Raw genomic sequence first — 24790 nt, forward strand, 5'->3', positions numbered from 1 at the left:
GGCGCAACATGTGAAAGCACACTGTCCCCTGGGGCGAGCAGCAGAACATGCTCGCCCCTGGGGGATATGGCCTTGTCCCAAGAGGGATGGGTTCTCTGCTGGCACTGAGAGAGGGCACCACAACTCTGTGGATGGGCCCTCTCGTGGTGTGTGGGCTGTCGCTGACAAGGGTGCCACCGCTCCGCGGATGAGTCCTCTCAGTGCATGTGAGCGGCCACCAAAAGAGGGCGCCACCGTGTCACAGATGGAACTTCCGGCCACTGGCGATCTGCCTCCGGCAGAGGGCGCCTCCTACAGTGAGCAAACCAGAACACTAAACCACCTCAGGGAAGGGAGATGGGCAGCGCTTGCGGACAACATTGAGAGGATACAGGCTTAATACACTCTCAGGCCCAGGGAGACTCGGCTCGTGTTTTACAAGAGGAGATCTGCTCTCTGGTGCTTAGAGGAACTGTCTTGGTTGTCCCTCCTGCACTGTCAAAGCGGTTTCTACTCCAGGTACTTTTTGGTCCCCAAACGTGAGGGGACCGGTATTCGCCTTATCCTGGATTATTATTCCAGCATTTTCTGGCATGCAAACTGATCCTGTGAAATTGTGGTCGTCTCCTCTCACTGAGGGCGATGCACGTCCCAGGGATCCTGAACGCCGGCGCAGACCTGCTGTCCAGGGGTGCGCAGGGAGAATTAATGTTACACCCACTGATGGAGCAACAGCTGTGAGCCTGTTACGGACAGGCCGAGGTGGGCCTGTTTGCCTTAGGGGAAAATGCGCAGTGCGCAATATTCTTCTCCCAGCGCAGCTGGTGGGCTCATTGACCTTTTGGCCTTTTCTGCCTCACAAGATGGGCAGCGGCCTCGTGTTGTGTCCGGTTCGTGCGGTGCGCACTTATATGAACATGACAAGGAGCCTCTATCAAGGAGAAACTATCAGCTGTCTCATGGGCTAATCCCCGTAAAGGGAATGCTGTTACTAAACAATACCTGTCACACTGGGTTGCGGAGGCTATTGTTTTGGCTTATACGAGTCAGGATCTGCGGCTGCCTGAGGGTCTGCGCGCCACACTACTTGGGGTCTCACCACATCCTGGGCATTGTTGAGGGGAGTGTCTGTCCAGGACATCTGTGCGGCAGCAAGTTGGACCTTGCCCCTCACGTTTGTCCGCTTTTACATGCTGGATGTTTGTGGCACAGGCTTTTCTACTGTCCTGATTTGTACAGATTTCTGCCCTGTGGCCTGGTCTCCACTCTATAAGCATGGCTGCAATACGGGAGCTACCATATCCCATAGTGAGACATCTCACAAAATATTATGAAATAGAACTTTAGGTTTTTTACATATCCCCGGTTCAATGAGTAATATGAGTGAGAAGAGAAGCTTATTTTAACTGGAGGGTGACTGTCGGCCTACTCGATTTATAGGCGGTGTGAGTGTCCCTGGCGGACGGACACGTTTCACCAAACAATTAGGATTGGCAGATTGATACAAATGCTTCCGAGTCCTGCAAATGGATGATGCCTCCCATAGTGAGACATCTCACTCATATTACTCATTGAACCGGGGTTATGTAAATAACCTGAAGTTTCCTCTTCTTCGCCTCGCCAGTATTGCTAATAATGCAATTAGCTCCTGCAGGAAGCTTTCAACAAAAGCCTTTGTTCATCTGTGTTGTGCAACGGCCCACATTCCTGAGTTGCTCCTCGGAATATTTTGTCTTTCACACTTTTTTTTCTCTTTTTTTTTTTCAATAATGGTGAAAGGCATGTTCAATGCTTGCCTCATTTTACTGTCAAAATCATTGCGCTCTTCAGGGAGGATGAATGATTTATTTTCCTTCTCGCAGTGATAGCTTATTTATTTTGACTTTCTGTTTTTGATACACTACCTACCTGCCACTATTTTTTTTCTCTCCCACCCCTCCCTTCACCTCCATTTATTCTGTATCTGCTGTTACTTCTGAGCCTTCCTCCTGCCTGCCCTTGGGGACAGATAGAAAAGGTCGTAAAAAACCAATTGAATTTAACGGTGTGACACTACACTGTTAACCTATGAGTAGCCGGCGCTGTACCACGGTCCTGTGCCTGACAGTTTGAGAGGCTGATGGCTCTTAAAGCTGTAAACCTTGTGACACAATGCCCTCACTTTCTTTGTGGCTGGCTTTAAAGCCAAATGCACACATGGAAATCTGCCCTAATAGGAAATCCAAATTAATATAAATGTAATAAAAATTAAAATAAAGGGGCAAAAAAAACATTTAAATTGTAAAAGGTACATTACTAAGTTTCAAATTGTATTGTCAGTATATTTATATATTTGTATATTTGCTGCAGAGGTGAAAATTGTTGTGTATGTTGCTGATAACCCTAGTCAAAACAGAGCACTCTCCTCGGGCAGATACCTTGGTGAGTGCTATCAGTGTGCAATGTTATCTGGCCTTCTCAGGGCAGTCTGACTAGGAGAGAGTTCTGTAATTACATATCAGAAGTGTTGCTACAGTATATCTTGTTTAGAATTGATTTTAATTTGTGGACTTTTTCATGCCTCATTGGCATTGACCTCAATTTAAGGGATCAAAACTGCAGATATTTGACGTAAAAACGACTGCTGTCAAAATGTTTTATCCCATAATTTAACCAAGAGTCTATTCTAGGGCTTTTTTCCTTCTTCTTCTCAGTACTTATGATTGAACAGATCAAGGACAAATGACAAGATTAGTACTATTTCACTGTGGTTTATTCTAGCTCACAAGTCACGTTTTTAGCAGGCCTGTATGTTCTTGCAACCTCACACAAACACATAAACACAGTAAAATGGGCACTACAGATATCGTCTGGGCTGGGACTGGCCTGGGACAAATGGGGGAGGCTGGTGCAAACGTGTTTTAGCCATATATACAACAGTGCAGACCAACTCTGCCCTGTGACCTTGAGGTCATCTGAAAAGAGTGCACAATTAAAAAAAAATGAAGAAACAAAATTAATGTTTAATGTAAACATTAAATGCGATTAATGTTAAAATTATTATTTTTTTTGTTGCTGAAACTATATGAATTGTGTCCCGGCATCATGAATTGAACATATAAACTCTGTTCAAGCAAATATTTTAATTAAAGATTCGAGAATACCTTCCCGTTTTTCCTTATTTAGCGTGTTTGGTTTCTGGAAGTTTAATAGCCAGTAAAGTCATCTAAACGGGGAAAGATGGTAAAACGGAAAGGAAACCCAAAAGTGTAACATGAACCAGAAAAGGGTAAACCCTAGAACAGAGTTTGGAATATTTTGAAACGGGAAAGTCTCTACATATTTTTTATGTTCTCTTAGCTCCTACTCGTATCGAGATTACGGCAGCAACTTTTGGAAGATGTTCCTTTGCCAAATAAAACTTTCTTGTATTGAGAGTTGGAAGAAGGTTAAAGGGAAGTGAAGTAGTCACACTGTGCTGAGCAAGGTGCTGGAAGGTGGAAGGAGAAAAAGGCTCCTGCAAGCGGAAAAAAAGATGGCAACATCTGTGCGGGAACTTCAAATACACTTTGAAAGGCAAAAATGTGATTCATTTGGGATTTTCTGGCTTGGTAAACAGATGAGTTTTATTTTGGGAGTTGGCTAGAGTCTGCTGGTGTATTTGTGTTTTTACTGGAGGGGTTGCTTTGTAAGCAATAAGGGGATTTCAATTGTGGTATCCAGGAGTTATTGGATAAATAATTGTAAAAGGAAGTGGAACGAAGTGTTGATTGCTAAGCCCAGATCACTTGTTTAGAACTCATTTCAGTACCTAATCCCTAACCTTTGTTTTTGGTTCTTTCTGCATTAACAAAACACCTACATCGCTTTCCAATGTTCACATATTACAGGTAAGAAAATTAAAAGTAAAACTAATTAGGATGCTTTTTTTTTGCAGTTTAAATACACCAGTTGAAAGGTATTCAGGTTTCTTTTGAAATGAATTTTGCTCCTTATAGAAACTCTTGGTTTTGGTATAAATTTAGAGTGAGAAATTTAGAAGCACCATTCAAGTTCCAATAAAATTGTTGTCAAATAAAAATGCACACCAGATCCTCATTAGGCTGTTTTTCCATGTTTAGACTGATTGTATTTCACTTCAGAATCGTATTTCAAAACTTCAAATGTGCCAGAACAGGAACAAGAAACCATTGCAATTATTTTGCATTTGTGCAGTGTTTGTGTACAGTGTGTTCAGAGGATTGTCCAACTCTTAAAATGATGCAGGAAGATGTTTAAAAACTGCAGAATCATGTTTTATCCTTATCCTATTTTGAGGAAAATTTGTACAATATCTGGAAGTTGTGCATTGACAGCCAGTAAGTCAGCTCATTAGGCAATTTTACTTTATTAATTTTTCATGGCAAATTAAAAAAAATAAATACTTACAGGGAAATATTTGTGTCTTTCACTATGCATTTCTCAAATGGAATGCATGTTTTCTTGTTTTTCTGTGCTGTTGCACCACACTTTCCTTCTGTTGTTCCTCTGACTAGAGCTGCAGCTTGTGTCTGAGTGTGTCTTAATAATGTCTCAGTGGTGGAGTGATGGAGGCTCTGCCGTGAGGTGATGGCATGTGAAATCACTGCCATTACAGCCAAGAAAGGGGGTGGCATTGCAACAATGTAGCTGTCTTTTAATCAATAGGGGGCCTGTCTGTGTACCTCATTCCTGCCTCACCTCCATCCGTCTTTCCCTCCCATCCCGCAGTCTTTCCATCAGCACTTAATCTCACGCTGCACCTTTCCATCCTTTTTCTCTGTCCGTTTCCTCTGCTTTTACCACATTCTAGAAAACAATAATGCTGTCAGCTCACGATTCTCCGCTTCTCTGTGAGCTTTTTTAAATGTAGCATATTTGCCCTTCTCTTAGATTAATTTGTGTGTGTGTGTGTATATATATATATATATATCAATTACATGACTTCTGTCTCACCTTTTGAAGCCAACATGCTTTTATTTACATGCCTGTGTTTTATGCCGTTAGATCAAATGTTCTCGGCTAGTTTCAGTTTTGGGGAGTTTACTTTGTTATTCTAGTTTTTCAGTGTCAAGTAGCGGAATCACAGTGACTGTGTGGAATTGCGGTGCCTTCAAAAGAGACCTACATAACAAGAGAAAGACAGAATGGGGCTGAGATTGAAAGTATTGGGAAGAAATCCATGGATAGATTAAAAAGAAGCAGTGGAGAGAAAGGAGAAAAAAACAATTGAGAGGCATCAAATACAAACAACATTACAAGGCAAAAGTAAAGAGGCCTGATAAAAGTCTGACTGAAAATGTAAATTGGGAAAACCATGAGAATGATCAATGAGGCAAAGATGAAAGGGGGCCCCCATCTGGCTGGAGCAGGTAGTGTAACAGGACCTTTTTTTTTTTTTAATATTATCTTCTTCTTCCTTCTTTTTTCTTTCTTCTTCTTCTTTCTTCTTCCTTTGTCTTCTTCTTCCTCTTCTTCCTCTTATTTCTTCTTTTTAAGAAGTTTTTGCATAATTTCTTTCAAAGCTAGCTATCTTTAGTCCGATACTACCGTAAGTGCCAAATGAGTATTGATGTCACATATACGAACAGCACTGCATACATACATCAATGTCTACATGCTGCTTGCTACACTTTATTATTACTACTACTCTGTTTGATCTTGTCCAGCGATGTTTAACATACTGAAGTTCAAGGGCCAAATATGGACAAGTTTGATCTCAACTGGGCCACAAGTTTTAGGTGGGAAAACAAGCATTTTCAACAGTATTCTAACCTATAAGTACATTTAAAGTAATGAAATTTACAGAAAATACCTAATCTTTAAATTTCCTTGCGTTTGTGATCAAATTTTATTCAACTTTGGAAAAATGTGTGGAATAATTTTTTATAAAATTGCAGGATTTTGGAAAGGATGAAAAATTACTTTTTTTTTTTTTTCAATTTGTGATTACAAATGAAAATAAAAGTGTGGGAAAACTGTGCACCCTGGCAAATATTGTAGATATTAATTGAATTCATGTTTTTGGAAGGGCTGAGATATTTACAACAGATTTTTTTACACAATATTCAGGTTTTCTGAGCCTTGACTTTGACATCTAGTTTGTTTCCTTTATATTCATCCCTTTTCATTCACGTACACTTGAGCGTTCCACCGAGCTTCAGTTCTGAGGCTATTTGCGTCGTTTAAATTGCATGTTTGTCCGTGTGCATGTGCACTTTGGAGGCCACGTCAGAGGTCATAGAAATATTTGAACATACTCACACCTTGCACTTTTGTCTTGTCCATAAACCTCTAATCAGAATCCATCACAAACCACTCCTTTGTTCTCTATGGTAATGCCATAGCAACACCCCGATGGCCTCGTCAGCCACTAGCCGAGCCCTTGACAAGAAGTCGACCCTCTCAGACCTCTTCATCTGCCATCAGTGGCGGAGAAACACGTCCATCAGCTATTGTGACATCTCAACTGGCAGATGCTGTGGACATGCATCAAGAGCACATCCTTTCAAAATAAAATGGGCATGTGAAGGGCAAGTATAGGGGCAAGGTTGAGTTTTTCCCCATCCTAAGTGGTACCCTGTTTAACACTGTGAAGGTTAATGAGTCGAGTTTAAGTTGAATCTTTGGTTCTGGTATGTGATAACTAAGCAGTTGTTTCAAGCGTTTGTGCAGCGAATGAAGCAGTGTGATTGACAGTGTGTGAAAACTCTAATTTATCACATAATCAAGCATCCACACGCACGCACACAGTGATCCTCATTAAGTGGCTACGCTCTATCTTGAGGCTGTGCAGATGGGGGAGGCGTAATGCCTGATCAATACATCGTCAGTCTCTCCAACTGTATCATTATCATTTTAATGACTGCAGTATTTTCCCTGCTGATGGCGTTGGAGATGAACAAGACAAAGATCTCTAAAAGTTCACCGCTGCTGTAGCGAGCCAGTAGCCACGGTCAGGTGCCCTCCAACATAGGGGGGGCATTTTAAACCACCTCCATAAAGATGATATATTTTTAATATTTGACCTTATGTTTGACAGAATTATAGTTTAATATTCTTTCAGAATGATCCTTGTATGTTTGTGTTAAATGCACACTGCTGGAATATGATTAAAGTTAAGAATATTTATTTGTAATTGACAGTTTAACAATGAAATATTAGAGCAAAGAAAGCAACAACTACTAATTTTAGTAGTACTTTTCTTCTTTTTCACAATAGCTCAACTGACATTTGTATTATTAAAGAAAATCAGCTTAAATGTAATTAGATGCAGCTTTCATTGACAAAATAGCAATTATTTAAAATTATTTTCTGTTGTTTAGAGTTGACAAGCATTTTCCTATTTAGTTCCTTCTACCTATATACACTACATATGTATTTAAATACGCTGCTGTCTTTGGTTTAAATATTTCCCCAGTGGTTCCATAAATAGATGTATTGCTTTGCATGGCAGGTCGATCTTGAAAACAAGGCACTTGTCTCATTTCGATAACTTTGGTAAATATAGTTTTTACTTCATGAAACTCAACCTTTTCAAACCTTTGAGAAACATTACCAATGGGTTTTAAAGCTCACAGGAAAAATGAGAAATTCAAGAGGGAAATCTCTCATTTCATGTCCTCTCAAATAAATATTGGCACAAATAAGATAACGGATTGGATTTAAATGGAAGGGCAAAGTAAAGAGTGCTTCATACACACTGCACACATGAACATGTTGGGTACTCAAGGCTCTCTGCATGCCTCAACACCCGCTGTCCTGTACCTGTAGCCATACAAAGTTAAGCCCTCCTGATGTTAGGTTTAACTCGTGTTTCACTGTGTGATCCTTGTCTCACACTATGTAAAGTGACTGAGACTGGAACCACACCTTCTGCCTCTTTCTTCTCATGCCCCATTAGTCTGCTGTTTAAGCCTTCCATTGCATTTTCTGAGGTCAACATACTCTAAAGAGTCGACTTCCTTCATTTGTTGTCATCCTCTCAGCACCTTTTACCATTCAGGAAGATTTGCCCCAAGCTTTGTTTGACCTAACATGATCAGGTTTGTTTTTGTTCACTATGTAGGCCAGGTGAAATGAACTACTGTTATTTTGTTTCTGGAGTTCTGCTTTGTGCTTCTACCTTTTCACCATGTCAATGTACTTGTGCATGTGCCTCACATGGATGTCTCAACAATCATGCATATGCCTCTATTTAGAGGGACCCTCCACTGTTTTTACAAGTTTGGGCTCAAATCTTTGAAATGTAGAAGATCTATGCCTAACAAAATGCATTGTTATGCACTATATTCATTTAGGGCTCTATTCTCCCCCTGTAATTAAGTCAGTCACTGCACGCCTCCATCCCAGTTATGCACTCTGGGTGGAGTGGCCCTGAAATGTGGGCGTTGCCATTCAAATCTGGCTTTACATGTATTCTCCCGTCTGCTTATGTTCTTTTTCTCTTACGCGCATCTGAACCTGGAATAAGTGAAGTGCCCCAATTAGGTGAAACATTTTATTGCACTAGAAGTATGGACTTAGTTACATTTTAAGCCACACGGACTCATAATATTGCAGAAGAAACTCCAAGAAAGAATCTAACCAAAGCGACACTGTCACGTTGGCACCGGGGTGGTGGGAGTTACACAATGTGTTACATTTAATTACATTTTATCTGTGCCGTCCACTCCTTGTCCTGGAAGGAGGTGCGTTCTGGAGCTGATCAGCTGTGTGCCATGCTGCTGCAGCTCGTTATGAAACTCTGACAGACTTCAGACTTCTTTTCACGCTGGTCAGAATGATGAAACTATTTCAGCACTATGGACAACGTAAACCTACAATTTGATCACTCTACAAGAGTAAATAACAAGTGAAACTTTGATGACAGATGATGATGACGACGACTAATGCTCGCTGAATGCAGGAATATGAGAAGTTAATAAAACCAGGCTTTCCATACAAATAAATGGTAATCTGGTGTTAATGAGGGGAAAATGTGTCCGATCTTCATTCTGCAGTAATCTGATTATGTCAACCTGTTACATTGTTCATCAACAAAAGCGTTTAAAATTAAGTGCTTTATTATTTTTTTGGATTTCAATGACATTGACAAGCATCCATGATTTCTCGTCGGCCAAAAAAATTACATCATGGCCCAATCCGCCTCCTTTGCTTCAGACCTCCTTCATTCACAGACTATGTGCTTTTGGTTGATTTATGCGTGGTGGGCATGTTAGGAACCTAGACCAGACCAGCCCAGACCAGAGAATAGGGCCTTTAATTGCCTTTAGAAAATGGGACTACTTTACAGTTTTAGAGCCTGTGTTCTGCTATCTTGAAATCACGTGATTGAGTGAAGCTTTCAACCTGCTTTTTAGATGACTTAGCAGCTTTTTCAGTGAAAATGCCAACTTGTGCTGCTTTTGGTTGCTGTAAATATTCAGGAAAAGTCAAAGATGTTGATGTAACCCTCTTATTTTTATTGAAAGATTATTAGAAACAGTTGTGACCTGAAAAATGATCTGACTGCAGGGGTTCTAACTGTGTAGTTTCGAAGTAGACGATGAAGCAGAGAGATCTGCTAAGGAGCCTTTGCTTCCCCTTAAACAGTGCGTGGCGGGTGCTCTGATGGCTGAAGTTAAGCGAATAATCAGACTGTCGAAGGAGTCCCACGGAAAAGGACTTCTCTTCTCAGGGTTTGTGTCTCTTCAGCTGTCTGTGGAACTTGTATCTAAAATGTTTTATTTTGGTTCCATCACCTAAAAAAAACAACCAAACAAACCCTTAAATAATTATAGATGTACCCAAGAGTCTACTAGCAGGGTCGCTTCCCAGATTTATTCCATTTAGTTATACATTAACTTTTTTCTTTGAAACAGATTTTTATACAGTCGGCAGTTGTTTACGCACGCACGCACGCACACACAGAGAGAGAGAAACCCCTGCTTGGTTGGAAAACGTGATGCAACAGCAGAGCCATCTCTTCCCATCTCCCTTGGGGAAAAAGAAGATGCAGATTGCGGGAAAAGAAAAAAGATATATGAGGTAGCAAAAAAAAAAAACATGAGAAAAGAAAGAAAAGTGGTCTGCCAGGTGGTGGGAATATGACAATTTAAAATGAGCCATTTTAGCTCAGGATAAATAGGTGTTGAAGATGAAAGGAATGGGGTATAAAGATTCGTCTTGAATTTTTGTTTTGCTGCGTTAAAAATGGTGAACTGGCAGTGAACTAGCTGATGTACGCATTTCGGTAGAAGACTCATTCATTTTAGATTGCTTCCTCCTACTCTCGGGATAGAAGACAATCTTTACGTCCTTGCATAGCTTGCTGTGCCATGTGTCCACCATTTTTTTCACTGTGTGCTGTCCCTCCTCTTGTCTCAATTATTATCACAGTGTATTAGTTTGTTTTGAAGTTGTTGTACAGTGTCTAAATTGTTTCATAATTGTTGTATTATGGCAAGAGATTAGTAAGGTGGATATATATATATATACATACAGTATATATACATACATACAGTATATATGGCGACAAGATATTGCGATATCAAATTGCCACGAGATGTATTATCAATGATTGGTATTGTGGGGGGGGGGTCAGATAAAGAAAACAAAAAATGTGAACCTCGTCTTATCTTATTGTGAACACAGTGTATCATCCCATCCATAATGATAAATGGTTCCACAGTGGTGTGAAAGAAGCCGTTTTTATCAGAGGGTGGTTGAGACACAATCTTTCCAATATTTATAATCCCATTTTCTCTTCACCCCCCAGATGATTTAACAGCAATCTACCTTAACTGATCCCGGTGCCCCTTTGGTATGCTAATTGAGTACAGAATAGGTTAATTAAGGTGAATCAACTCCACAGTATCAATCCCAGACTAAAAAAGCCTCTTTGAGAGCTGAAATGTCTTTATATAAAATATACCAGACTCAACATGACCTGGGTGACCAAGAACCATCACAGATTTATTAGGATGAGGTTGCACTTTTATTTTTTTTCATTCATTTATCTTTTTTAACTAAAAAAACATTGTCTCCTTGCTCACAATGCCTATAGTTCCTGCCAAGGTGTGTAGGGTACAGTTTCTCCTGACGGCTGCCGTCACATTACCTATCCACCCTCAAAATAGGACATTACACCCACATTACTTTAATATGCTCCTCTGTACTTAGACGTTTGTTTGCCAGCCTCAAATTAGCTTACAAATCAGTGCTCTGAAGGTCGTAGCACCCGGGTTGCCAAATCATTTCCTGCTTGGGTGTTGGTAATTTGTTCCAACTTCAAGGCAGCATCCTGTCTTTCTTTGATGATTGCAAAGAGTTTGTGAAGCTCTTCCTGGTTGAGCTTTGATTATCCAATTTAACTCCAATTTGGAGATTGATGAAAACTCATCAGGGTCTGATCCTGTTGACCCATGTTTCTTTGAGTTCTCTACACAGAAACTTTATCACTGTGAGTTAAAGACAGGGATGGTTTGTTTGATCGGCTCTCGGTTAGATTTCTTCTTCACTCACTTTCTTTTTATAGTGTGTGCCAGGATTTTCTCATTATGCATGTGTGCACATGTGATGGTTTAAAAAAATCTCTTTGTCCGATCTTGAATAATTCAAACGTTTGTATTTTGGGTTACGTAACACGCCATGTGCAGCTATCTGACTCTCTGTCTATTAGGGAGTAATCACCAAGCCACCCCCAGAGATGTGCACGACACTATGTTCAACAAACACATTGGTTCAGGAAATCACACCCAGCCTGAGAATTCTGGCCATGTGCGTTGTTAGGTGTGTGTACTGGTGTGCAGGCATGTGCACGTGTTTGTCCCGTCTGCCATGGTAGCTGCATTGGGCCTGGTGTGGCTAATTAAAAGAATCCGTCCTGTATTATTCACAAGGCTGTAATTATACATTCCTTTTGCCGATCCCCAGTCAGAGACATTAAAAATAGATCAGACTCTCCATGCTCCGCCTTCTCAGGCCCCAGTTTTTTGTGTTTTGACTAAGTCTCTCTCAGTATCTCACTATTTAAGTCCTTATCGGTATTTCTCCTTCTCCCTGTCACAGACTCATTGTAAACTCTCTCCCCTCGACTTCACTGCCCTGTCATCATTCATGGTTGCTCTGATGTTCCAGCTTGGGATTCGGACAGAACATTTCTCTGACACTGTTCCTCTCGCTTGACTCTCTAGCATGACCCTTTGTCATATCAGGCTGGAATTCAACCTCAAAGAATGCTGCAGTGTTTCAGAGTAGAGAAGAGATTGCAGACTATGATCAACTTAACAAGGAGGACGATTTCTGCATCAAAAGAACAAATGTCTTTTCGGAAATTCGGAATTCTACAATTCTTTGGCAGGGTTAGGGTAACAATAGTACAAGGTTTTACTTCTTCAGATTGGTTAGCATGGAGTAACAATTAGAAACCCTCGGCTGTTTTTGCTTTACTTTGTGACTTATTTTGGCAATGATTTCACTTGCACGGAGATACAAATGTGAAGAACTTCCACAGATGCAATCATCCACACGCTGATGAGGCTTAATCAGAAATGGATGGAGTTTTTTCTGGGTTTTTTTTTTTTTGGTATGATTTGCCAATTGGGATCACCTGCTGCCAGTTAAGCGGATGACTTATTTGAATTTGGTGCCTGAGGGTGATGCTCACAGTGACAAACATCTTCCAGAGTGTAAAAAATAAGTGCTTCCCCAGGAGCCACCCTAAAACTTTATCCTCTCACACTAAAGATCTCTGTGATTGTTTGAGCTATTTAATGAAGACATCATTATTTGCTAACACTTGAAGTTTTATACATAAGGCTGATATTAAGCAGTCATTATCAGTCATTAGCATGAATACGGTGTCATGATGGCTCTCATAAATGTCGTTTACTAAATTGTGACACCTTTCACAAAATGATGACAACTTTGGAGCTTTGTTGGCATTTTTTGGGTTAGGAGGAGGGATCAAGTCGGGTTAGTTAGGGTTAATTTTAGGGTAATGAAGGGTTAGGGTAACGAGCAACACTTATTGACAGCCTTCATGACACCTTATGCTAATGACAGGTGTCATGTCATGATAATGACAGTGTAATGTCAGCCTTATGTAAAAAACTTTAAACGTTACACATTATTATATCTAGAGTTTGGTTAAACAACTGCAATAATGTATTCATGAAAGTGTGAGACATGGAGAGAGTTGTGTAATTGTGGTGTTATTAATATTCTGTAGGTTTTTCCTGGATAACTCGTCTCACACATGTCGTCCGAATTGAAAACAAAAACTGCTTTCCCTGTTTGAAAGGGTTCTGTTAGGCAGGGCTGCTGGTGGTGTTGATGTTTTTGCCGTTTTTCCAAGGCTTCAGAAGGCTACAAGGGAATAAAGACTGGGTCGATGCACGTCACGGCTGACTGAAAATGCAAAAATAGCAAAGGATGAGGTGGTGGAATGCAGAAGCTAGGGTATTTACTGAATGAGGAAAGGGAGAGAGAGAGAGATGAATTCATTCAGTGAACGTTGTTTGATCTTCGACATGCAGCCCCCGTCCTGCGCAGTATGACTCAACAGCTTTCTGCTGCTATGCTGGATGGGTTCTAATTTTTCTCCTTCTTTCCCTGCAAATATGGAAAGATTGATGCGTTGATTTGTTAAGTATTAGAAGTTTTTTCTCCTTTGCTCTCTCTTTTCCCTTCTTCTTTATTGTATTTAACTAAGACTTGTGTGGCTGATGGTGTCTGCTCTTTGCCCTAGTCTAGGGGATCCCCCATGATCCGATGCCTGACTTTTCCATATGTCTGGAAAAAGCTGTAGGAATAAGACCACATATTACTTTGTCTTTGCCTTTAAATGTTGATCTCAGGGCAGAGCTCCAGTGTAGAGTCTTTGGTGTTGGAGAGCACAAGTGGAAAGCAGCTCACAGATCAGTGCCTGAGGGCAGTGAGCCTCTCACAGCCATCGCCTCAGGGAGAGAAAGCTAAGCCAGCGTAAGCTACCACCATCTGCTGACATTGGTTTAGCAGTTCTGAAAGATCTTGTTTAAAACAGAGAAAGGTGTGGTTTTTGTCTGTTGCTCTGTTTTTCACAAAATTGCTTCCAGATGAAAATTAATTAAATGGTCTTTTATCAAACAGATGACAAGCAATCTGGAGAACATTGTAGTGATTGCAAGTGACTTTTTCAGATGAGTTTTCTACCTTCTACTGATGTATTAGAATTCAGACACAGAGTTAGGATCCTTCTTTGCTTCTTCCTGCTTTTACCGGGCTTCTTGGTGATGCATCAGCCATTGATTAACTTACAAAAAAGCATAACACAAAAAGGTTTTTTTTACTAGTCTCTAGGGATGTAACGATTAATCGTAAGGCAGTTCAAAATTGATTCATAGGTATCACGGTTCATATCGATGCTCTGAAAATTGAATCGCAGTACTTTTTTTTTTTTTTAAACAACAGAGGGTGCTATATCTATTTATCCTTCTCTTGTCCAGTAGTGTAGGCAGCGGGCGAAATCTACTACTACTTTCTTTCTGGCCGCCTTCTACTCTTAAACATGTTCAGAAATGATTCTTTACCCCTTTAGCACTGAAAGAATATCTGTAATATTACGTGAATATCTGTAAAAGTCACGTTTTTCTATTAGCTCTGTCTGCTAGCGCATAGCATCTCTTCTTCACTGCATGAATATATGCATGCCAACCAACCACTGGGTTACCAGCGCCCTCTGCTGGTCCAAACAAATATCTGACGTAAATACAGTGAAATGACTTTTTTTTTTTAACGTCTAATTGTTAAGGCACAAAATACATTTTCAGTTGCACTTTTAAAAAAAAAAAAAGAACTATTATGCAGTTTTGCATTGTTTACTGTAGAACCAGAATTTTAATTAATAGGCTTCTTCTTTATTTGTATTATTCCTTTATTTATTTCATTCAAGATTTTTTTTTTTAGTTAAATTGCATTGTTTGGAATAGTTTATCAAGGAATTCTTTTGACAATGAAAAATAAAAGGAAAATAATAAAGTATTTTCCCAAAAAAAAAAAAAGGAATATTTTTCAGTCATCATTTGTCTACAGTCCCATTTTGTAAAATAAATCGTGAGAGAATCGTATCGTGAACCCAGTATCGTGAACCCAGTATCGTGAACCCAGTATCGTGAATCGGATCGCATCGGGAGTTGAGTGAATCTTTACATCCCTACTAGTCACACCACAGAGAAGCCTTTTCTCCACTGGTGTTTGGTTAACTGCCTACATTGCTGTTAAAGCTAAAGAGCTTTTAGGGTTTGCACAGCGAGGCAAACATAAACACGCCAATGAGAGCTCATGGGATTTTGCAACAAGTTTAAAACATTTAAATAAGAAAACAGTTCTAAGGCCTTCCTCTTTTGCCTGTAAAGTTTAATCACATCAACAATATTCCTGATCCTGAATCGTGAATCTTTTTTGTGTACGGACTAGCTCTCTGATAACCCTGAATAATTAAAAAAAGGCAACACTATAGCACTGGAATATCTAAATATGATTTCAAATTACTTGTAAGAGATGAAAAAAAATTACAAAACATGTTTATATGTTGGACTACATCATTTAAACTAAGATGCAAAGGAAAGAACAGCACGCTCCAAATCTCCTCTTTGCCAGATATTGTCAGTTATCTGGATCAAGAATATTGATCATGGTACCATGATTATATAGGTTTGGAAGAAATTTCTATCGTCATCAATGATAATACAGTAGGTCAATATTTACGGGTACCACAGTTCTTGGAAATTCTCAAAGACATGCGCAATCTGGAGCCGATCTGGATGAAACTTAGTTACGTTGGGCTCCTTTCTCAATTATCTCACTGAGTCAAATTCCCAAAAAATTGGTTAATTGCAATGGGTGATATAATCTTTAGAATTTTCACCAAAGGTAAGCAAAAAAGATATTTTGATTTTTCAAAATGATCCAGAATCAGTATTGATGCGGATCCCCTCCAAAATCCATTGGAATCTTTCGTGGTGTAAGGCCTTTCTTCAGTTATAATTTTTTCAAAATCCAATAAGTTCTTTAGACGTAAACACCGGTGAAAATATTACCTTCTTGGCGAAGGTCATTATACTAAAATCTCCAAACTGTACTCTTTTATTGCATTTTTCAAACCCATATCATTGCAGATCATCTGTAAAGAAAGTGTGCCATGTTTGTTTGAACTTTACTGATCAAATTGTCCAAATGACATTGATTTAAGCTTTTTACTTTTGAATGATAAAAAAAGAATTTGATTCCTTCTCTCATGCAATAGTAGTGTTTTAGGCAAGAAACTATTCACATATGTGTTATGAAGTATCTTTAGAGCTTGTTTTAGAGCTGACAGAAATGGTTTACTAAATGTTCTTTGCATTTCAAGGCCACAAAGGCCTTTCTATCAGGCAAGTTTCTGGCAAGTTATTCAATTGAATTGAATTCAACAATATTTATATAACACAAAGTAATCTCAAAGCACTATCAAAATATAAAATTAACAAGAAGAAGGAAAAAACCCAACAAGATCCACATGAACAAGCATTTAGCGACAGTGGGAAGAAACAACTTCCTTTTAACAGGAAGAAATCTTCAGCAGAACCAGGTTCAGAGGTGGCAGCCATCTGCTGCGACTGGTTGGGGTTAGTGGACAGAAGGACCAACAGAACAGGATAGAGAGATAGAACATCAGAGTGTCCCAGACTAGTTGAGCCGTGAACCACAGATCAGGAACCGCCATCATCAGCTTCACGACACCTGAAACAGCAGAGAGATATGGAATCAGAACAGTATCATAATGAATGAACTCTTGTTTGAGCACTGCGTATGCACACACATATCAGTAGCTCTGCAATTGGTTTAAAAGTGTGGAGAAAATGTAAAAAGACATACGATTGGCTGAAAGCAAACACACCTGATTGGCTGATGAATATGTCAATCACTTTTATCAGCCAATGGTAACGTTCATTGACCCGCGACGTCAGGGCAGTCTCAAAATTCACCGCAGAGATTTCTCTCACAAATACAGAGGTTTTACAGCACAGAAGCAGTTTGTAAATGCACATTCAGCAATTTGCATCATCTGTGGATTTACAGTATATTACAAGTGTGCCTCAAAATAATATTTGTGAAGTATAGCGTGTGCATTTCAGCATTTATATTACAAGTTTGCATAAAATATATATTTGCGAAACAGACCGTGTGCGTTTGTGAATTTGAAATACAACTGCAAAACAAATGTATGTTTGTGAACCAGTGTGTGTATTTGCGAAACAGATCGTTTGCATTTGTGAATCTGAAATACAACTGTGAAACAAAGCATGTGCATTCGTGAAAAACCCTACAAGAATTCATTCATTATGATACTGTTCTGATTCCATAGAGAGAGAAGGGCGAGGAGAAGGCACTGACTGCAGAAAAACATGATACAGGAATACAGTGGAATGAGAATGAATATGGGGTGGACTTCAGTGTAAATGGTGTGTGAGCAGTGTAATGGGTATACAACGAGGTTCAGAAGTGGGGGGTTGGCTACAACCCGGCACAACTGCGTCTGACTGAACTTCACCCATTGCAGCCCATTAGAGCTATGTGTAGATGGTGGATTGTGTTTAAATATAATGTTGGTATTCTACTATATAATCTTGGTTTTTATAGTTCCTACTTTTGGGTTTTATGCTTTGTTCCTAGTGGTTAGGTTAGGTTCTACTTCAAGACACTTTAGGAACTTCCAGAAGACCAGCAAACTGAGAATGGAGTGTTCTGCCCGGACGATAAGGCACAGGTCTTTAAGATATACAGAAGCTTGATGATGTAGAGCTTTGTAGACCAACAGGAGTATTTTAAACTGTGTTCTGGATTTTACAGGAAGCCAATACTGGAGAAAGATGCTCTCTCCTGTTAGTACCTGTTAGTATTCTCGCTGCAGCATTCTGAGTTAACTGGAGACTTTTTAGTGAGTTACTAGGATATCCTGGCAGGAAAGAGTTACAATAATCTAGTCTAGATGTAACAAATGCATGGACTCACTCCACTCAAAAAGTTGAGCATCTGGCTGTCGTGCTGAATGTGCCCTGGGATCGTGAGAATCCTTTTTCAGAAGGTCAAGTTCAGCTTCAATTTCATTAAAGATAATCACTTGTGAAGAGTTGATAAAGTGAGACAGACTTCTCATTACCAAATCAGTGCTGGCACATTACTCAGTGATGCTCAAAAATGTGCTTAAGTTTTTGAAAAGCAGTGGATTAGTAAGATTGTGTTGAAAATGGTTTTGATTAATTGGGGAGTTCATTTTTCTATTTATTCTGTCAATGTGATCCCTGATGTTTGTTTCTCAAAGGCTGGTTCTGCAAGTAGTATCAGTATTAAAAATGATTTTCCAGCAACATTTAGACTCCTACCACTGTATATAACGGCTTTTCCACTCACTAAACCAATGAGAATTATGTGCTCCTACACCAGCAGTCCCTCCATGTTAGATCATTAATCATAGGGGTGCATTAAAAGTAAAGTGTGCAGAGCTGAGAAGCGGAATGGAGGTCACTCAACAGTGGCCTCTTCTGCCCGATCTTCCTTGTTGGTGCTATTATTCTGACACAGCTGTGAAAGCGACAGTTTTTGATGATATTGATCTGGGAGGAGGAGAGCAAAAGAGAGCAGAGATCGATGCTCTCAGTGATTCAGTGGCTTTGCAGACTCTCTTGTTCTCTATGTATCTGTTAATGAAACATATGAAAGATGTGAACATGTGTGGCGTGCACCGACACGTCTGCCACGTGTTCAATTCATAAATACGTGATGATCGTTTGCGTCGCTGTGCTTTTTTTTTTCTATCTGCAGGGACACGTCAGTTTCATGTGTTCATAGTGACTCTGGCAACTTTTGAGTGTGATCTATGAATTCACCTGATGAGATCCTGTTCCTTTGTGCTCCGAGTCGCAGCTTTACCTTTGAGTCTAAGTTCAAAGACGACCTACCTATTTAACCCCGCCAGATCTCATATCTTAGCCCTGCAAGACCAACTTTATCTTATATCATCCAGAGTCAGGAAGGGTAAAAGGTGAAATGAATTCTAAGATCAGGCAAGCTCTCTTATTAGAGGGGAAATTGGAGAAGAAGAGCGAGATGGCGGTTAATTAGACATCACAAAATCATTTGTTTTTGAAGAAAGTGTCAAAAACACAGGATAAGGGAGCCCTGAGGATAACCATGATCTTAGCACTTCTGATGATTCTATTAAAACAGGCTTCAGAGAAGACACAAAATAATATTTTTAAGAGCTCTGCCAATCGTCTTAGTTCTATTAATATTAATGTGATTCTGTCTTTAGTGGACACTTTGGAGTTATGTACAAACTTTGTGTGAATCTGTGTTTAACACTTACTCACAATTACATACTTTGGCTTGTTTGCTACACTGTTTTATATTCTATTTTCTTGTAAGTACTAATGTAGTACTAGCATTCACTCTTCATTAAAAAAAGAAATCAAATATCATTGTTGTAGTGCTACAGACATACTAACACTGAAACTTGAAGTGTTTGCTTCTTTGGTCCTTTTTTTTCTTCTTCCTTTTGTCAAAAAGTAAGCGTTGAAGCTAACTAGCGAATTTGCATCAACAAAAAGGATGAAATTGTTTTAATTCAATTCAACTTTATTTTTATAGTGCAAATAACAATAACCACCTTGAAGTGCTTAAGAAAAAGGAAAAATCCTAGGGCCCTATATTTGTTTTACAAATTCCGTTTTTTTTTCCCAAATTCCGTTTTTTCCACTTTATTTTTTAAATTCTGCTTCTTTTTTTTAAATGTTTATCATTTTTAAAAGAAATTAGCTTTTAACTCTGTGAGGAAACAAAATAAATACTAATAAAAAAAAAAAATCATAATTAAACAAAAATGTATGTCAAAAATAAAGAAAGATACAATTAAATGGTAGATGTAAGTTGTAGTGACATGGATTATTCTGACTGCTCCTTTTTAATTATTTGTCATATAAAAATGTATGAGAACAGCATTAATGTCACCATATTTCAGGGATCAATGGTTTACTGAATCTGAGCAGGTTCATTGATTTTGATCAACTTCGTTTAAATTAACCTAATTTAAATTATCCAGTCTTCTGTAGCTCTGATGAGATGTTGTTAGAATGTAACATTCTAATAACATTGCTCCAATGGACTTTTATTTTGTAAACCGGAAGTTCCCACTGAAATGGTTGTACTTGTGGTAGCTTGCTGACTGTGAATGTGTACCTACGAGCACAGACAAAAGGCTGGAATAAAAAGAACTTATTAGTTAGTCTTAGTTAGCCAGGCATAACAGTTAAAACACTGAGCAGGTGAAGATGATTAAAGCTGATCATGTTTTCACGGAGCGCCGCTGCGCTACACATCAAACAGGCGGAGCTTCACAGGCACAGCAAAGTTAAACGGGCACTGGAGGCTCTGTGTTTAGGAGTCAGTGATGATTTGCGTTGTTTTAGAGGGGGTTTGTGGTGGTTTAAGATGAGTTTAATGCAACCAGGACAGGAGGAGGGAGGGCGGGGGACCTAATAAGCGGTCGCCTGAAACATTTCCCCATTAAAAAACGTTCTTTGCCCCACGGTGATGGCGTTTCATGCCGATTTTGTCCATTTCCACGTTTAATCGTTTTCATTGGTCGATTTCGTGATTCCGTCCGCGATTTTGTTAACGCCGATTTTATAGGGCGCTAAAAACCCAACAAATCCATGTGAACATTCATGTTTTATGAAAGGGTAATGTGACTAGTCTTCACATAACTTCCACAGGGATGTCCAAATGACTTTTCCTTTTTGTGTAAGGTTAGAATTTAAATGTCTTGCATAAAGCAAGTTTATGTCTCTTCTTCACAGGATTATGTACTGAACTTCCTTGGAACACTTCGTTCTGGTCCTTTTCCGTAAGTGGTTGTAAAATCCTAATGTGCTGTGTTCCCCATGTACGATTGCCTTTTGCAAATGTGGCCTGTACACTCGGAAATGCAGTCGTAGAAGAAGATGGATAGTGAGGCCAATAATCTAGTTTTCATGTGTTTTGCAGGCAGACATTTTCTCTTTGATGTGTTTATCTTGACTTATGAGCATCTCAAAAGCATCCATTAACATATGATTACTATCACAGGGCTAATGGACCTTTCTGTTGTTGCTCCTTCTGCTCAGCTGCCACAATTCTCTCGTATTCTTCATCACCCACTTTTTAGTGTTTATTATCTTGCTCTCCCCGTCTATCTTTCTTTATTTCTTTCTTACTCTCTCACTCTCTTGCTTGCCTGCGTATGTCTCCACTCATGGCCCCTACGGCCCCACAACTTCTCTAATAAGTTAGTGCTCCACTCCTACACATAGCTTTCCATTATTGCCTAATTATCTGTGGCTAGGCACATTTGAATAATGTGCAAGCCGCATTTTTCCAACCCCTTGCTTTCAATGTCCATCACTTTTCTCCGTAATCCTCGAGAAATTTACCTTTTCTCCCTAGTTCTCTCTTTTCCACCTCCTTGATGTTTCCTTGGTGTCAATTACTTCTATCTGCTTATCTGAGTTTTACTCTGCCTTCATAAACCTTCTTTTTGTCCTCTGCTGCTTTATGAGAGATGAAAGCGATGAAGTGTTGGGTTTTTAGATCCTTTAAGCCTTATTCACCACAGCCAGATGCGATGTGTTCCATTTTTCTTCAAATTAGCTTTACTTCTGTGTTTGTTTTAGGGGCTTCTTTCATTTGTCAAATAAACACTTATCAGCTCAAAAGCTTTTCTTTCACCATTTTAATTGGGGTTCCAATACACAACATGATCCCTCCACCCACACATGTGCACACATGCACGCAGTAATTTGGCTCTATGAAAAAAATAATCAACTTTTAAAAGATAAATAGATAAATATTAAATAGAAATAACTTCAAACTGTAAATTCAAAAACAAATCTGAGTCACAAATATAAATAAACATGCAAGTGTGCCTTTTACAGCAAACTAGTGCAAAAAACCCCCTGAGTTTTCATTGGTTGTGTTTCATTTTGGACTGAGCAGCCAATAGGAAGCCTTAGTCAGTGCACACTTTTCCCAACTTATCATGATTTTTTTGTTTATGTAACTAGTTAACTAGTGATTATTTTCCCTACACTAGTAAGTTAGTACACACTTTTACCATCACGAGTTTATTAGTGTTGCTGCAAATGACTTAACTAGTTCTACTAGTTCACGAGTAAACATGTTGGGTCCACCTATGTTACTACTAAGGGCAAAAAGGCTTAAACTAGTGAGCATGCTCGTGACCTAATCAATACTGTAAGACTGTTTTGCTAGTGAGCTTTCCAGCCTTCAATGAACATACAGTTGTATCACTAGTTAACTAGAGACCTTATTCAATGAATGACTAGTTAACATTTCTATTGTGAAAATGCTTCCCTTCGTGCTAAATGTGCCCCTCCCCCATGGAAGATGATGCCCTATGCACAGCACGTGTTCTGCGTGTAGTTGTTTCTTTTGACTTGTTTTGAAATTCTGCAGGAGATTTCCAGGTGTCATATTTGTTCCATCTTTGTTCAATGCACATAAAAGCGAAATATAGTTTTACAATTTTCCACTTTTACTTCTTTTTCCAAAGAAGTTGTAAAAGTGTTTATATTAAACCTAGCAGCCCTTTGGACATAGTTGGGGAACTACTGCCATCGAGGAAATCAATGTGTGTTTTTTTTTTTTTTTGTCTTAAACAGGTGTTTGTTTCAATTTCTAAGTAATCTATCTGATGCAAGCATCTTTCTAATACCTGTGCAGCTCTCTGCTCCCTAGCAGAAAATGAATTGCTTGCTGTTGTCATGGATCCCTTGTATCAAGTGTGTTTTTCCTACGCCTGCTGTAGTATCCGTGCCCGTCCTCTGTCGTTTGTGACTGATCACGTTACCAAAGAGGCCTGGGGACAGTTAGCAAAGCAAAGCAGCAGTGATGCATTTGTGTTGCACATCACAGGAATTCTACATGTTTGGAAAAGAATGTTTGTGTGAGATTCCCCCCAAGAGTTGGTGAAGACGGCATATCAAACACTCAAATCTCTCTGTGGGCATCAATAGGATATTGCAACGCAATGAAGACAAATGTCTTTCTTTTGAGTTGTTGAAATGTTGGTCTATTGAAATCACAGCCTTTTCACCTCCAGTTTGAGCTGATGCTGTGTTCCATTCATTTTAGGTAATAGTCAATGATTAGTCCCATTCTGCTAGTTGTTTCTTAAAGGTGGGCCAAAGGCAGCAGCAATCAATACTCTTGAATAACTGTCGAGGCAGTTTTTGTGCCGATGAAAAAGCAAATAAATGTAGCTTACTCTGTTTTTTTTCTCCATGTGCTGTTCAAATTTGCGAAGTGGTGTTTGCATTCCTGTTGCTCGGTTTAATGTTGTTCGCGTCTTGTCATTTTTAGCTATTTGTCAATAATTACAGCCATTCAGTGCCTGACCTTCGCTTTTAAAAAGCCATTGTTGTAATAATTTCTGCTAACATCGCTGCATTAGAGTGCTTTAGTACAATAGAAGAATCAATAGCACAAATTGCCCACTCACTTCCCACCTTTATGACTTGAATGTACCCCAGAGGGCTCTTTATATAAACATATCTGTGTACATACATAATGACACATGGGGTCATAATACATGCCACATCATACAACTCTTTACTCTTGGTTTTAGTTTACATGCTTCAGCTGGAATGAAGCACACTGTTACTGTATGTTACTGTACTCTCTTGAGGCCATTCTCGCACATGTTTTGGTGCTTTTTCTTTAAAATGTAGTGCATGTTGAACATATTTGACACTAATGCATTGTGTTTCGTCTCTCTTTTTCCAGGACTGGTCAAGCTTGGGGTCCACTGTGTAACGTGTCAGAAAGTTGCCATTAAGATTGTCAACCGAGAGAAACTTAGCGAGTCGGTACTAATGAAGGTATGTTTGCTTCCTTTTATACTTTGCTTTGTTTTGGAAAAGGTCAAGTACTGTTTTAAAAGGAACTTCTCTCCAAACAGCTTAAACCAGCGGTTCTTAACCTTGCGTTCAGGACCCCATTTAGGGTCGTGAGACACAGGGATGGGGTCATCATGCCTTCAAAAAACTTAAAATATTTTCTGAACAATTTGAGCCGATTTTTGCTTTTTACCCTTTTTCTGCAACTATACCAAACTTGCCATATTTTTACCCTATTTAATCACTTTTTTCTACTTTCAAGACAATTATTGGCACTTATAAACCCTTTCCACCACTTTTTCTAACAAATGTTGACCCACAATTGCCACTTTTAACCTTTTTTCCATATTTCATGCTTATTTTTGCTAATTTAACCACATTTATGATTTGTCATGCCCATTATTTGCCAGTTTAAACTAATTTCTACTACTTTTTAAATTTCAATATCCCAACCCCCTGTTTTTGCAACTTTTATGCCATTATTGACACTTTGAACCCTTTTCCACCATTGTTGGTCACTTTTAACCAATTTTATTAGTGATTAAAACAAGTCATTTATATCTTTAAGATAACTATTTACTATGGTACAAATAATAATAAACTTCCTGGATAACAGTGGATATTATTCAGATAAATGTGGTTATCACAGATTCATAGAACACTACACCATCATTTTGCTGACTTTATGGATGATGTCACATGGCTGTTCATGTCTGTGTTCAACCACCTTCAGGTACAGTGTGGGTCCCCGAACTCTGGCACCTTTATTTTGGGGGTCGTGGGCTGAAAATTTTGAGCACCACTGCTTTAAACCCCCTTAAACAATTTCTCCAGCAACTTGACTGCACATTTGAATAAAA

The 24790-nt window shown here is 39.2% G+C and overlaps 1 protein-coding gene across 6 annotated transcripts in view; it reads left to right on the forward strand.

Moving 5' to 3' along the window:
• Positions 1 to 24790, forward strand: part of brsk2a (BR serine/threonine kinase 2a) — a 234185-nt gene that overhangs the window by 98741 nt on the left and 110654 nt on the right. For all 6 annotated transcript variants that reach the window (XM_028449925.1, XM_028449923.1, XM_028449924.1 and 3 more), the window contains exon 2: positions 23818 to 23912. In XM_028449925.1, the coding sequence (XP_028305726.1) occupies positions 23818 to 23912 (95 nt within the window). The remainder of the gene's footprint in view (positions 1 to 23817; positions 23913 to 24790) is intronic.

The sequence above is a fragment of the Gouania willdenowi genome, chromosome 6 (assembly GCF_900634775.1).
Source record: "Gouania willdenowi chromosome 6, fGouWil2.1, whole genome shotgun sequence".
Lineage (NCBI taxonomy): Eukaryota > Metazoa > Chordata > Actinopteri > Blenniiformes > Gobiesocidae > Gouania > Gouania willdenowi.